At 41.5% G+C, this 16,895-nt stretch overlaps 1 protein-coding gene across 2 annotated transcripts in view; it reads right to left on the bottom strand.

Annotated features, from left to right (window-relative positions):
- AGBL3 (AGBL carboxypeptidase 3) overlaps nucleotides 1-16,895 on the bottom strand; it is a 480,467-nt gene that overhangs the window by 144,458 nt on the left and 319,114 nt on the right. For both annotated transcript variants that reach the window (XM_069227938.1, XM_069227936.1), the window contains exon 15: nucleotides 5,198-5,323. In XM_069227938.1, coding sequence (XP_069084039.1) covers nucleotides 5,198-5,323 — 126 coding nt within the window. The remainder of the gene's footprint in view (nucleotides 1-5,197; nucleotides 5,324-16,895) is intronic.

Genomic DNA, 16,895 nt, shown 5'->3' with positions numbered 1-16,895 from the left:
GATGACACTTAGCTGATCCTCTCATTAACAGAAGACCCCTTCCACCATGAAGGCCAACTTCTACAGGTGCATGACGAGCATCACGGACTGAATGAAAAACAACTGCCTAAATCTCAACACAGACAAAACAGAAGTGCTGATCTTCGGTAACAACATCTCCCCGTGGAACAATCCTTCTAAACTAGGTCCAGCGCCCACTCCGACAGACCACACACGCAACTTTGGCATCATCCAGGACAGCAAGCTTACCATGCTTACTTGCAGAACAACAAAGATCAAGCCAGATCAACACGGTGTCCTCCGCCTGTTTCCTCACTCTTTGCATTCTCCACAAAATCTTCAAGTGGCTCCCCATCAACACCAGATGAACTATCACTCAAGCCCTAGTCACCAGCAAGCTGGACTTTGGCAACACACTCTACGTAGGAATTACTTTGCACCTCCTGAGGAGCCTTCAGACCATACACAATTCAGCAGCCAGACTCATCCTCAACCTCCCTAATGGACCCACACCACACCCCACTTCAAGAAGCTTCACTGGTTCACCATTCAGAAAAGATGCCAATTCAAGATGCTGATCCACACCTACAGACCTCTTCACAATTAAGGATCAGCTTAAGTCATCCACTGCCTGTACTTGCACCAACCCTGCAGACACCTGCATCCCTCTCCCTCACACACATACCCCGCCTGCGCCGACGAAAAAGTGGAGGACGTTCTTTTCGCTACTGTGTGGCAAAATCCTGGAACAACCTCCCTCTTCACCCACAAACTACTTCCTTTCTTCTGGGGTTCAGGAATGGACTCAAGACATGGCTGTTAAATTGAGAGACCTAAGCAGCAACACTCTCAGCGCCTGGATACCCTTGCAGGTAATTAACTGCGCTATATAATCCGCTTTTGATTTGATAATATTATTATATAAGGAAACAACAAGAAAAAAAGCTCTTCTAGTAAGCTCCAAAAACTACAGCACTGAGGCTTGAAACATCTACCTAACAGTAGTACATGTTCGGGTTTATAGAATGAGACAGCAAACGCACTTACCAGAAAATATGGGATTGTGAAATAAACAACAATCACTTAGATCTAATTGTCATAAGAAGGGGCAAGCTGCAAAAATATCTATTTGTGATGCTGCAGAATGCCAAATGCCAAAACTACACAAGCAGTTGGTGGTGTCCAAACTCTCAGGGGAAGTGTTATTGACTTCCTCATTAGTTGAAATTTGCATATGCTTTTCCCAAATAATACATATTCTGAAGGTCTAGAGGAAAATGAAGAAGGAAAGATGCACCATCATATTAATCACCAAGACTTCGGCCAGACAATTCTGGTTCACATATCCATGGGACCTATTGATACAAATACCAATTCTGTTCAAGACAGATCAACTCCTACTATCAAGGATCAAGTCAGGATCTTACATCACAACCCAGTCTGCATGCACCTGAGTATCTAGCTATTGGGGGCCTAGATTTCTGATCAATAAATATTCCACCAAACCGAAAAAAGATCTGCAAAGAACGAGAGATGATTCAATGGTTAAAACATATTCCCTGACAGAGAAGAGGTTTTGTAACGGGCATCAGAAAGTAAAATATATCATTTCTCCACACTTCCACACAAAATACAACCTTATTTGCTAACCTTGGCACACTCAGGACTAAGCTATGGCTCTATTAGAGTACACAATCTTACATTATGGCCCAGCCTCCCTGCACCTGACTACTTGGATGTTGCAGACCTAAAGTTTGGATCACTTAACATTCGCCAAACTTCAAAAACATCTGCAAGCAGGAAGAGCTGATTGAATGGTTAAAACGTATCCCTTAAATGCAAGTGGTTTTGTACCTGGGCATCAAAAAACAAAACGGACCCATTCTCCATGCATTAACATGAAGTACTAAGCTAATTAGCTTGTGCTGGCACAATCAGGACTAAGCCATGCCTCTATCAGATTACATCTAGTGATAGGTCTCGAAATCCCAGGTCTCTTCCTCCATCTTGATTGTTCTCCACTAGAGTGGTAAAGGAATATATGTGAGATTTATTTTGCACCTTCACACTGCTACAAAAAACACTCCAACTCGGAAATTAAACACAGTTTTAGAAAAACCCATGAGAAAAACACTCAATCTGATTTCCAAGGCATCTTTAAAAATATTGTCATGGAAATCATCCTTCCTACTGGCTAACACTTCAGCAAGAACAGTTCGAGAAATTCAAGCCTTTTTACTTGATCAGCATTCATGAAATCTGCCAAGAATAAAGTGACTTTGCGAACCACTCCAGAATTCATTACAATGGTTTCAACACCTTTCCATCTGAGCAAAAAATAAATCTACCAACCTTTTCTCCTCAACCATTTACAACTGATCAAGAAGCGCTTCTATCGCAAAATGTCAAAAGATGCTTAAAACCCTATCATTAAAAGACAAATTACTTTATAAAAATTGACCATTTGCTTGTCTATGTGAAGAGGTGACCTGGTCATCAACTCACACTTTCACAAAGCATTACCTTATGGACTTCAGGTCATCAAGTGAAACAGCAGTGGGTCAAGAAGCGCTAAACAACCTTTCTATTTAAGGTAAGCCTTGTTACCCTGTAAGTTAAGATTATGCTTTGGTAATCATAACTGAAGCATGTGGATCTATAAAAAATCCGGTTCTGCATAAAAACTGTTTCTTACTTGAACTTACATTTCTACAGCATTGGTTTCTTTCATGGATTCACATGTTCAACCCTCCTCCCTGTTAATGTATTACAAACTTCGTTCTCAGTGTGACGTTGGGAGATAATTCAAGCATGTGAATCTATGAAAGACCCAATACTGCAGAAATGTTATTTGAGTGCTGTGATTTCAAGAACCCATCTTTATTTTGTTACTGTCCGATACTTCTATGTTTGACATATTTTTTCCTGAGTAACAGTTTAGTTAATTATATATTTCTGTGCACACGTAAAATGCTCGCCCTGGTGGGTCTGAATTGCACTATACAAAACTACAAATAAATAAAATAAATCATCACAACAACATCTCCTGTAAAAAAAGTAGCACATATTTGGCCTGATTCCAATGTGATTCACAATAAGAATGATTAATGTGGGGGCGAAGGAACATCCTTGTTTAACTCCTCTGGCAACTGTTAATAACTTACTTCAATGTTCACATTTGCTTGCCACACATAGATATTATCAGAACGAATCAATCATATAAAACATTCTCTTTGCTCAAATATTTTTGAATATGTTATTTATAAATTGAATCAAATAGAGATTTAGGCAAAGAACAATAAGGTAAATCAATCTTTTTTTATAAATTAGACATACTTTATTATTGTGCTGTGGAAAACTGTTCCAACAGTACTGATATCTTTTCCGCTATTCATTTTAGGATTTGGGTTAATAAATAGCTTGTACAATACATTAAAGGTAGTATCAACTGACGATGCAGGCAAATATTTATCTAACCTTTTAGAAGAAATGCAATTATTTCAGTTGACACCTAGGTGGGTGTATCAAACATACTTACCACAGAATTATTATATTCCCTCAGAATATATTATTTACAATTATAACTCTTATTGGTAAACCAAAAACAATGCAACACTGCAGAAGAAGAGACGAAATAAATGAACAGTCTCAGGAAACATTACCACCAGTGGAACATACCCCTCATGACTGTATCACTCTTCACCAGAAAGATCATCCAAGTTCTCAAACTTAATCACAAAATATCCCACCCTTGATTTGGCCACATGTCTTGCCCCACTCAACTGCACTTATTTCACACATATCTATTGCTTTCATATTAATAAGTTACGTTTTAGCTCAGTCTGACTCCCTTCAATTGAAAGCCAGCGCATTACATATTATGGAGATTGCTCAAATCCTGCTTGAGCACTAGTGCAAAATTTTGGCTGCTATAAATACTGCATTAAATAAATGCTTAATCCCTGATGAAGAATTATTAGATGATGTACAACATAACACAAGATCAAGTTTAGGAAAATACTTATTATGTGCAAAGCCCTACACAAATCCGGACCCAATTTACCCTCTGGCTTCGCCATACCAACCAACAAGGATTCTAAGACCAGTCAATGCATCTCAGCTCATTCAGCCCATTCCCAAAGGACCAAAATCTGGTGGAAAGCCATTAATGTTCCAGGGTCTTCCTCTTTGAAATAGCCTGCCGCCCACTATGAGAAATTAAGAGGACTATCGCTAATTCAGTAAAGATCTTAAACCCATCCTATTAAATTCATGAACACATTCAACCTATCTTCCAACTTGAAAGCCAGCTGTTGAAACAGACTACTCTCCGGTACCTCTCACTGTAAATCCACCAAATGAAGTTGATCTGACTGCATCTTTCCTTCCCTTTTGTCACTTGTTTACCCATTGGGATCATTCACCATCTGGCTTTCTTATTCTCCTACATTGTTTCCTTCTCTTAAGTTTTCATACCCTCTTAGTGCTTTGAAATGGTGGTTAGGCAACATGTAAGTTCTGTATAAAACTAATTCAAAAAATTAATTAAAAAATAAATGCAGATAGAGATCGATAAGAATAATGCAGAGGCTCTTCCATCTAGCTTTTCCATTACAAATTACAAGGCGCTCGGGTGTTTAAAAGCTAATCTAATGGGAACGCAATGGCTTATGGCATTAAACATCTCTACTATTAGCTTAGCTAGGAAATCACTGAACTGAGGCATAGACTTGTTCCACATGTCTATCTTGGTCTACCCGACTCCTGGGTCTTCTCCTGAGCCTCGTGTCCTTTCAAGATGCAGACACAAAACTAAATATTTTAAAAACCCTTACTATGCATAAAGTAGGTTAGAAAATATATGGAATAATGTTTCAAATTTCTATAGATATAGCAGGAGCGAAAAGCAAAACCGGCACCACACGCAGGTGGTACTAGATATACTTTTCGGACCAACAGATCTGGTGATGTTTATGGGCACCATGAAGTATCTCTAGATATCTATGTTGAGTAGCAATGTCTTTACGATACTATTGGTTAAAGCAATAAAACCCTGATAATTTGAGTGTTTTACAGGTGGAAGATCTCTAAAGGAAGGTTTTCCATTAGGAACACACTTTGGCCATCAAGTTTACTAAACAATGTTTCTATACAAGTAGAATTTGAATGACGGACATGGAAAATACAAAACTCAAACCTTTTTTCCATCAAGATCATTAAAGATGTTTCTTCCATCCAAGCTGGGAATATTGTTCACGTGCAGCCTCTGCAGACCATCAAACTTTCTCCTGTGGCAGGCACGGGGCTGAGAAGACAGAAACTTCTAAAAAAAAATGTTAAGTTATTCACATGAACAGCTTTCTTAAAATTGAAACAATAAATACTGTCCTAAGAAGCAGCTGCTGTGCAGTGCTTGCAGATAAGTTATCGAGGTGCTAACAAGCATTCGTATAGCCAATTAGTCTTGCGTTCTACCTATTTTTTCATCTTGGAACCATAAACAACACACATTGGGGTGAGGACGCTAATGAGTCATATGTGTTTTGGTGGCAATGGGGAGAGACATAGAAGGGGGAAAGAAATTGAGAACATGATATGGCATTCCATTGAAAAAACAATATAAAGATGGAAAGAAATAAAAGACTCTCAACTTCCACTGTGTACACAGCTTTGCGGCTAGTTTATAAGTATCATTGATACAAAGGAGAAGAGTTAGGAGTGAACAGCAGAGAAAGAGTAGGTAGGCACATGAGTAACATGTGAAAAGGGAGCATGTAAGAGGTGAATAAACTAGAGTAGGGAAGGGTAAGGTAGGATGTGAGTGAGCATGAGGTGTGTATTGAGAACAAGAGGAGGGGTGAGTGGAAAGCAAGCAAGTTTGAGAAGAGGAAAAAGAATGACTTGCAGACGTTAGATGAAGAAATGCAAAAATTAATAAGCCCGCTTTGAAGAGTTTGGTACTGAAAAGAAGGAAACGATTTTAAGGGGATGTAAACAATATACACATGTTTTATTCAATCTCTCAAAGTGACGGGAATCAATGGGTAAAGTGGGCTGCCCCTGCTGTAAAAATGTGAATGATCATTTAACAGACCAATGGAGGAAGTCTGACAATCAAAAGCACCTCTATATATAAATATTATGTAGATGTTTTTAAAGAAATAACAGTCTGGTGAGACAGCTAAAGCTCTGTCAAATTTCAGACTTAAACATGCAACAAATAATTGACGTTTACAAGGCAATCTACATACTGCTTTGCATTGCATAGCCACATGAAGTCATTAAAACCCTCTGTCTGTGGAAAAACTGTACTTGAAATCTGTGTAGTAGGGCCACTTTCCGAGCATTGCATTGTATGCCACCATAGAAGTGGAAGCAAGTAGCAAGCCCGAGACATACTTTGAGGGAAGCCCAGTACACTAAACCTCACAACAGCCGTTGCCTAATAGGTGCAAGGCAGTATTAGGGAGATCACAAAACTCCATGTCATTGTGGAAAATGTTTCCAGTCCTGAAGACTTCAACTACAAATCATTCATAAAAAATGGAAGCGGCCTCACTGTCATCTGTAAGTCATAAACGTATTGCAAACTAGGCAAGCAACACTCAACTCCATGACTTCCCACATCAGAAACTCAAACCACCACCTTCCATCTCATCTAGAGGCCTCACATGCAGACCAAAGACTCATTCATGAATTTTTTTAACTCCTCACTAACTCATCCATCCAACACACCCACCTCCTGGGTGAATTTAAGCGCCCAGACAACGCTAATTAAACAAAAAAAACAAGAAGAGACACCTCCTCAACCTTAATGATATGTTCAATGTAGTTCAGCACTTCACCCAAACAACACACCTCAAAGGCCACATTCTCGACCTCTTCTTCCAAACATCACAGATAATTCAATGCAAACCATCCATAGTCATGGACTATAACAACCACCTCATCATACCTACATACCTGGTCAGAGTTCTACCAACAAACCACGGACAAGCCAAAAGAAAGAAGAGAAGAACAAAGGTGTATTTCTTTCAAAGACTTCTCTGTTCACAACCTAATGCTTGGATTCCTTCCTTGCCCTGCAGCTACCACATCTGACACCAACACCCTTCTAAACAACTCCAACAGTACTTCAGAAAACTATGTGAACATCCATGCTCCAACTGATTGTTGTTACATTGGATCATAAAGGTAGATGTATAGGAATGAGAAATATTTTTGAACTGACCCTAGAATTATCGGGACTGGTGACTACAGTAAGTTTGTCTTGATGAAGACCCCGGATGTTTTATATGCTTACGGGTTGAAACGTTGACTGTTGATGGGTCTACCCAGATCATTCAATGTTGGATACTGAAACTCAAATGTTCTTCACATTGTGTTCATAATATTTTTCCATCCTCTGGTTTGGCCTATACTGGTATATATTTTAAATATCTGTTAATTGATTTGCTATGGCGCACTAATCGTCACTTTACACTGCTTTGTCACTTGGAGCACCTTTGGATTACTTGATCAGTCTCCTGGAATCTTCTGTTGGAATACAAAATTGAAACATTCAAAGCTTTGCATGCATATATTTCTTTGATTGTGTAAATGATTGTTTCATTCGCATATGGATTTTGAAACCCATGACCAAAAAATGTTTCTATTAAAAAATTGAGATCGTGGTAGAGCACTTGTTTACTTGTAGGTTTATTAGCCTTGTTCTATAGATTACAAAGTGTCTCTTTTCTTGGCTACCAGCTAAGACATGAACGCACAAAATGCGACCTTCCACACCATGGTACTCTACTGACCTTGCTGACAATAAATGTAGCATCTGCAGACAGAAAAGAAAACAGAACTGATGATTACCTCATGAAACTGAAGGCCCTCCCTATGACACACAAACAGTTCCTCACATAAGCCACAGAAAAGCACTATAAATCAATGAAGACATTGACAGGGCAGAATGCTCGTCAAGACAATCAAGCACTGCATCAACCTCTGTCTCGCACTCCTATCCCACGCTCCACTGACGGGTGCATTGCCATCAACCTCTACCAAATTGAAACAATCCAAATATCTGACGGCACATTGACAACACCAAGCATGCTAATCCTCTTACACCCACCTCTTGTTGGAGGATCCCACAATGGTCATCCTTCAAAACCCTACTGCTTGCATATCTTGCCAACATACTCAACTTCCTCAAAGCCACTTCTTATGAAGATGTTTTACCCTGGTCTGTCATCAAATCACTCCCTGGGAAAGCTCTCTCATCCTGATTCACCACTGTCAATGCCTCCCTCACTCAAGCATCTTTCCAAAAGGCCTTAAGACAGGCAAAGTCCTCCTACTCTTAAAGAAATTTACACTAGACCTTATCAACTACCAGCCCATAACTCACCTACCCTTCATCAGCAAGACAACTAACAAGCAGTCTGAGCTCAACTCCGAAATCACATCAATACTAACCTGCTCATGCACAACTAATCTGACTTTAGATCAGGCTAGATCACAGAGATGGCAGAGTAACACATTGTAGACGACTCTCTCCTGAAAACAGATGAAGATGTCCCCTACTTCCTGAAATTGCTGGACATCTGAGCTGTACTGTCAGTATAGACATGGAGTTAGGTCATCACACTAGGCAGTGTCTAGAGTGCAACTAGGCTCACCAAAGATCCCTGGATTTTACAGCACTGCATGCCCAGATAATGCCCTCTGGTTTAGCAGCTGTTGCAACACAACAGTAGTGGTTTTGGTGCTATACTGTGCCCAGGATATTTACTGTTACTATGACATGCTGTTTATCTGACACTATCAAAACACAATTATGAAGGCAGCAAGCTAATATTTACAACCTTGAATCAGGTAAAAGTATATCTTTATGAAAGCATTTAGTCACATTGTGGCAAAGAAAGACACACACTCTGTGAGGAGACCCACCCAAATGCACGCGCAGTTCTGAAGATGTGAGTCTGCACTCTGCCCACAGTAGCAAAAATACCTACATTTCGTGGGGCTATCCAAATCCACTTCTTCAGGGCTGAAAGATTAGATAAACAGTCAGTCATAGCACACACTGATTCAAAATGCTAGGAACTTGAACTCAGTAAATGGTTCATGCCATTTTAGGATCAGGAGACTAGACACCTAAACCAAAACATAAATAATGGGCAAAAAGCAACCCAAACATAATAGAAAGGTAAGTTCACAAGGGATAAAACATTGTCCCTGAATATTCCTCAGATTTGGCAGCTAGGACATTGTAGGCACAAGCAATCAAATAATTACAATATAGGGATCCCTAATCCCAACACCTCAGTATTTCCGGAGTGAGAGAGTGGCTACCAGGCACTCCCCAAGAGGCGAATCCCTAACGTCCAACAGAAAACCCTAAAGCACTACTTGCAAGGGCAGTCCAAACAACAAAGTTCCAGCCACTGTAGTGTTCCAAATCTTCTTTATTCAATAGATTATTCCTGAGCTCTAGCCAACATGTGTTTGTCTTCTCTGGTTTCATCAGGGCTTGAATACCATATAATATATAACCAAAATTAATCATTTCATGTTTTATCATTCAGTAACTTCAATACTATCTCTTTTTAAAGGATTCTAAACCTCCTGCACCAAGTGATACACCAAATGAGCAATTGGAAGACCATCTCAAGGGACTTCGTTATTCTGTGATACCCGACATGGTTTCAGTAGTATTCAGTGTTCAAAATACCATGCTAAAGTTCAAACAGCAAGTTAAAAAAGTTTAAAACAATAACCAAATGTGGCAAAACAACCAGTTTCTTTTTTTATTAATCCTAAAGTGTGGAAATGTCCTGTGACAATCAAACAGTACCTGTGGCATGCAAATCTCAATTCTGGCAATAAAGTACTAAACTATCACCAAGCTCACCTCTTAAAATGCAAAATTATTCCAAATCTAATGATATGTTCCACCAACCTCCAAAAATCCACAGTTCTGAACAGTTAAAAGTGAACTTGTCCCATCCGTATATCCTCTCTAACACGATGTATTGACTTTATAAATGTCATGTATCCCTCACATCCAACAAGATTTACATTTTACCATGCCATCTTAAACATACAAGTGTTAACCCATCACTTACCAAGCTTCTCTACCCAAAATCAAATGACTCAACTATATCCAAAGCCGGGTATGCAGGTATCAGTTTACACCCCAAATCTGGTATGGATTAAATTAAACATGCCACCAAGTACACTATAACGCAAGCATGCTAGATCTAAAGATGGCAGCCTAGTACAGGTCCTTAAAAGTTGTAACCTTACCACCACTGTTGCCCAAGGTCACCTGATGCATCCGATGACACCATGTGTATGTGCTGTTCTACCTGGGCGCAATCTTGCATATGGTTTAAATACTTGTAATTAAAAAACAGACTAGCCAAGTTGAGCACTCACTCCACATTTGAGCGCCATCTTAAAGAGCTTAAATCTTAGGTTGCACCAATAAACCTGCAGACTGAAAACACTAACATGTGTTCCAACACCCGTTACTTGGTAGCCTAGAGTTGGCATATATATTTTCCTTATCTCTCAATGGAACAATCATTAATGCTGTATTCATTCACAATATCCTACATACTTGGGGCTAGCTCTATGACATTTTGCCATCTCAAAGTATGTAAATATTCACAGAGTTTGGCCTCTAACATGTAGAAAGAGTAAACCATGTACCCAAACATACCAATATAACCCAAAACCTCAGGGACTGCCATACGTGTGTCAAAAGTCCCATTTATAGGTCCCTGTTATTTGAATTGTGCCAATATACGTTGCCTAATGAGCCTCAGGTACCATCTTCAATTGTGCAAACACACCGAAATTCCAAAATATTTCACAGAAACACAAAAAGGATGTGCCTACATTTTAAAAACTATTAATGTCTCCCAAACCATAGAAGTCTACCACGCTGTGTACAACCAGCTCCATTTGTGTTAAACTTGTCTTAAGTTGTGTATTAACATGAGTGCCTCAAGTAGGGAACCAATATCTCGCTGCCCCTAATCAAAAGGCTATAATTGTGTGTAAGTACACCAATCACACATAAAATACAAGAATATTAAAATGTAGGCCCCAAGATCAGGTGAGCCCCATCTACTCAGGCGAACTTGGTTGAGCATCACTTACAAGATCAGAATATATTTCTTCCCCCAAAAAATACTGTAATTCATGATCAATGTTCAAACCTCTCTCAATCGCTTTTAACTTCATAATCCACTGGGCTTCTGTGTGACGTTCTGTTCTCTATTCGGGATTCTAGAGTTAACACACAGATCCTCAATACCCCGAAATTGAAAATTAGCATGCAGAATCTGCAAATCTCTCTTGTAATGTTACGAATTTTAAGAAAGGATCTTTGTATTTTACTTGTAAGAAGTTAAACACTGTTGCAAAGATCAATGATTATATTTTTAGGATGCTGTATAAATAAAATGGACAATGCATTCTCTCTCCCTGTGTTTTTGTTTGGGTGTGAGTTTGCAAGGTAATATTCTGACTCTAGAGTGGAACAATAAACATAGATTGACACTCCTTAACTTAACCTATAGATAGTGGGAGAACAGACATTATACTGGTTGAAAAGTTGTGCATATTGTTTTCAGAGCCTTATTTGGGAACTACCTGAAGACTTGAAATACTTTATATAGGCAAGCTTGCAAACAATTGACATTGTTAGGCTAATTATGGTATACATTCTTTACTTTCTATAGATTAATGCTATTTCTATACATATATATCATGTAAGATTCCATACAGAAATGAAATAGGACCATCAGACAGTAAGTCTATGATATCCTTCAAAAGAATGAAAACACCTTTCTTCCTCACTAAATTAGGTATTCCTTGTTTGTTTCTTTTAACAAGTAAGAAAAGATCATGAATATTAAAATCATAAAATCCCTCAATTCTTTTCAGTACAGACCTTTATATAAGGAAAGGAATGGGTGTCTCCCATTGACAAAAACATTACTTATGTTTTTGAAAACGTACTCAATTAAATGTACTCAAATAAATATATCAAACTGCACCACAGTGAGCCAGTCATAACATATGGGATAAGGTACACGCTACCATTCATGATAAGGATATTGCACGTCACCAAGGACTTCCATGACTATATAAGGTCATGGAACGTCTCGGTGACTTGCAATATCCTTATCATGGAATGGGGTACTTTATTTCTTATAGTACATGGCCACACCATCACCTTTTCCACAAACCACTTAAATCCGTGGTGCATACTTCTTTCATATGAAAGAGACAGCATGTTTGCGAACATGAAGAATATAAATAGAATCTCTAGTGCAAAATCAAGCACATCAAAAACGCTGTTGGATAGATTTGAAAGGATATTAGAAGAAGTTTAATATAAGCCAGTTCTTTTTTAAAATGCGCAGTAGAAACATTCAGACATTTTCTAACTTCTATAATTGTCAAGGATATACAATAAAACATGTTGCCATGCTTATCTCCTTTCTGCTTGTCATTGTACAGCTAATTGTCAAGGATATACAATTAAACATGTTGCCATGCTTATCTCCTTTCTGCTTGTCATTGTACAGCTATAAAAATAGTGTAGAAGGAAGGAAAGAAACTTTTCATTTTCATTCTTTAAACAGCTCCTTTAATTATATTCCGTGACCTGACCTGGCTCTGGCAGCATGCATTGTGACATCAGAACTCAACTGTAATAAGTGGGTACATCACAAGTAGCCGGTTATAAAGAAATTAGAAGCAGGTATTTATACAGGGATTGCAGAAACCCATGTATTATAATAAAATATTATCCTACATGCCAAAACCTTTCAAAAACCAAAATTGGTAATTTCAATTGACAGAGATATGAAGAAATTTAAAAGTATAAATTAAATTAAATTATAAAACAGAGAGACACATAGATCCTAAAAGTGCTGCATTTACAAACCTTGGAAATGATGTAATGTGAGCCCACTCTTCCCCTGAAGAAAAAGTTGCATTTTTAAAGACAATGGGGGTCATTACCTCCTTGGCGGTCGGAGACCGCCAGGGGTAATGTTGCGTCCGTACCGCCAACAGGCTGGCGGTACGGAGACCCTCATTACGACCGCGGCGGTAGCGCCACGGTCGCACCGCCGGGGCCGGCGGTTTCCCGCCATTTTTGCCCCGGCGGTGATAATCCGCCAGGGCAGCACTGCAAGCAGCGCTGCCCTGGGGATTATGACCCCCCTACCGCCAGCCTGTTTCTGGCAGTTTGCACCGCCAGGAAGAGGCTGGCGGTAAGGGGTGTCCTGGGGCCCCCTAACAGGGCCCCGGGCAGCTTTTCACTGTCTGCATAGCAGACAGTGAAAAGTGCGACGGGTGCACCTGCACCCGTCACACGGCCGCAACACCGCCGGCTCCATTAGGAGCCGGCTCCTATGTTGCGGCCTCATCCCCGCTGGGCCGGCGGGCGTAAACTTGGTTTGCGTCCGCCGGCCCAGCGGGGATGTCGTAATGGGGTCTGCAGGAGTGCGGCCGCATTGGCGGCCGCACGGCAGTTACCGCCGCCGCCCGCCAAGCTGGTAATGACCCCCAATGTTTATTGTTTTTGCAAATATCAACACTAACATCATTTAGAAACAAATAGCTGCATAATCCAGATAGGTGGGTACAAGGAAAATACCACTAACATAAGTTAAATGCCCAAAGAGAGATAGACCTTCTAATAAAGCAGCTATCAGGTAGTGACAGACATAGCATCAGGTGCAGAGTAACAGGTTTGCAGTCCTGGACGGGCAAATGGTGTCAGCCAAATGTTCCAATAAGCGAAGTGACGAAGAGACGACATAGGTAGGTAAGTCTGCAGTGCACTCCAAATGTCTCTGGGAATAAAACCACTGCTTGTATTTTTGCAAGAAATTTCTGATGCAGCATGGAATCTGCCGCTACCCACCCACAGTGATCCTAGGGTCCAGAGAGCTTTCACCATCGATCACAGTTGATAGGGTTATTATAACTTCATTCCAGTATGAATGCACTCTAATGCACTGCCAGGCCAAATACAAAAACAACTGCCTTTGAATCACCACTTCTGTCACAGCTGGGCCAAACTTCCATAGTGCTAGTAGGGCGTAGTAGGCTCTCTGGAGAAATTTAAACTGAATGATATAAGTCTACTGCTGAAGACATCATGCCGGTCTGGGCACAGCAGAACCTCCACACTTCCTCTGGCAATTCTAACCCCAACTCCTTTTCTCAGCCTAGTCGAGTGGTCTGAGTGACCTCAAAGATCTCCTCCTGAGCTAAAATGTATAGACGCAAGATTAAAAGCTTAGTGGGGGTTGCTGCTAAAAGCGTCTCCGGAGTATGGAAAGGGGAAGGCTCCAAGGGAAAATTAGGGACTACCTTCTTGCTAGATTCCCTGCAGCTGATAATACAGAAATTTGTAATATGTCTAAAGTGATATAGGGTGAGTTTTGCTTAACCTCTGCTAGTGTAGTAAAAGAAATTAACTTTTACTATAAAGGTTGCCTCAGGGTAGCAAGCCTCAATTAGTTAACTGGTATATAGACTTAGCTTCATGCGTTACTGGTGTAGAGAGTGATATCAATGGCAATTGAGGGAGTGGGGTATACCATGGCTGCATCCATCCTCCCACTTAACTTATCCCAGGTGATCATTGTGGAACCGGTAGTGGTACTTGAGCGTGGTGCAGCCAGATGACGCTGTGCCAGTTAGCAATTGTAGTGGGACAGGAGCCACCCATTCATTTTTAATTACAAGGTGCATAAGTAAAGGGATGTCTGAAACCAATAATGGGCAAAGTGAGCCTGAGCAAACATGTAAAATAATTCTAGATCAGTGGCTTCAAACCACTATTCCACTCCCCCGGGTGAGAGGGCAATGCAAGTGTTTCCCACTTAATTTTGGGCTATTTGGCTATCTATGTCAATCAGTTGGGGTTGTAGCAAATGGAAAAATGCCTTAGTTTAATGGGTATGTTCACAAACAAAGTAGTTTAAGGAGGATGACCATCCTAATAAGCCCTATCTGGCGGCTAGAAAGAATGAGCGGGATATCAAATGTGTAATTTACTTTGAAATTCATCACATCGTAATACCATATATGCAGGTATTTTAGAGGCTCATCACCAGAGGCATAGCTTGGTGTAGGAAAGTGCTGCTGTTGGCATGGTTACACCCCACTTTTTGCCCGATATTGACGCCAACTTTGATTGAAAGTGTGCTGGGATCCTGCTAACCAGGCCCCAGCACCAGAGTTCTTTCCCAAAATCTGTACCTTTGTTTGCACAATTGCCACACCCATGGCACACAGGTAAGTCCCTTGTAAAAGGTACCCATGGTACCAAGGGCCCTGTGGCCAGGGAAGGTCCCCAAGGACTGTAGCATGTATTATGCCACCCTGGGTGACTTCTCACCAAGCCCATGCACACAAATCTTGCAGCTTGTGTGCTGGTGGGAAGAAAAAGGAAAAGTCGACATGGCATCCCTCTCAGGGTGCCTTGCCCACAACCCACTGCCTATGTCATAGGTAAGTTACCCCTCTAGCAGGCCTTACAGCCCTAAGGCATGGTGCACTACACCACAGGTGAGAGCATAGCTGCATGAGCAATATGCCCCTACAGTGTCTAAGTCCATTCTTAGACATTGTAAGTGCAGTTTAGGATTTATTGAGAAATGCACCCAGAGGGCATCTTAGAAATGCTACCCGTATGTTAGCCAAACTGCTAGTGCAGGACTGACTGGTCTGTGCCAGCCTGCCATTTTCAGACGAGTTTCTGACCACTTGGAGTGAGAGCCTTCGTGCTCTCTGTGGTCAGAAACAAAGACTGTCCTGGGTCCAGGACCTTCATACCTTCCCCCTGTAGAAACTGTAACACCTGGTGGTGAGCCTCAAAGGCTCCAGGCTCTTATTACAGTGCCTCAGGGCACCCCAGCTAGTGGAGTTGCCTGCCCCCCGGATAAATCCCCACTGCGGCAAGTCCTGTGGGAAAATTAGGGAAAACAAGGAGGATTGACCACCCAAGCTAGGACCACCTCTAAGGTGTCCAGAGCTGAGGTGAACCCATCCCTGCAGAATATTCCATCTTGGTTTGGAGGACAGGGACCAGTAGGATTGGGTTTGTGTCCCAGGGAGTGGACACAAAAAGGGTGTAGCCATCCTCAGGGCCTCCATGAACCCATCTCACCAGACTCCTGGCAACCTGACAAGAAAGAAGAAGGACTGCTAAGCTGAACCCACAGCAGACAAGAAGGCAGACGCAAACTGACTTGGCCCCAACCCTAACGGCCTGTCTCCTGCTTCAGAGAACCTGCAACAAGAAAGCGACGCATCCTGAGGGACAAGCAATCTCTGCAAAGTCCTGAGGACTGCAATGCATCACCAAAGACCAAGAACTCCTGTGGACAGTGGCACTGTCCAAGAAGAAACAACAACCAAGGCACTCCTGACCACCAGGCACCCGATGCCTTTGGCCGGTGACCAGGTGGCCCAACCAGTTAGAGCAAGTCCCCAGGCGATTGTGAGCAAGTGTCTACCCTGGTTTGACCTCTCCACCCCTCCATGACTACGCCTGCAGACGGAATCCTGAGGACCCCCCTGACCACGAAAGGTCCGGACGAAGGTATCTGACTCCTAAAAGACCACTGCACCCGCAGCCCCCAGGCCTTGGAGAACCCGACCTCCGGTGCAACTACATTCAGCAGGCAGCCCTCCTCCCTGTCCAGCCTGTGGTTTGTCCAAGTCGACCCCCTGGACCTCGCCTGCTGCATCTGAGTGATCCCCGGGGTCCCCTCATAGAACAGCATTGGAAACCCGATGCCTTCTTTGCACCCTGCACCTGGCTGCCCTAGTGCCGCTAAGGGTGCGTGCTTGGTGCCTACTAG

This window comes from Pleurodeles waltl, chromosome 4_1 (assembly GCF_031143425.1).
Source record: "Pleurodeles waltl isolate 20211129_DDA chromosome 4_1, aPleWal1.hap1.20221129, whole genome shotgun sequence".
NCBI classification, from domain to species: domain Eukaryota; kingdom Metazoa; phylum Chordata; class Amphibia; order Caudata; family Salamandridae; genus Pleurodeles; species Pleurodeles waltl.
Note: the sequence above shows the minus strand (reverse complement) of the source record. Positions and strands in the feature narration are given on the sequence as shown.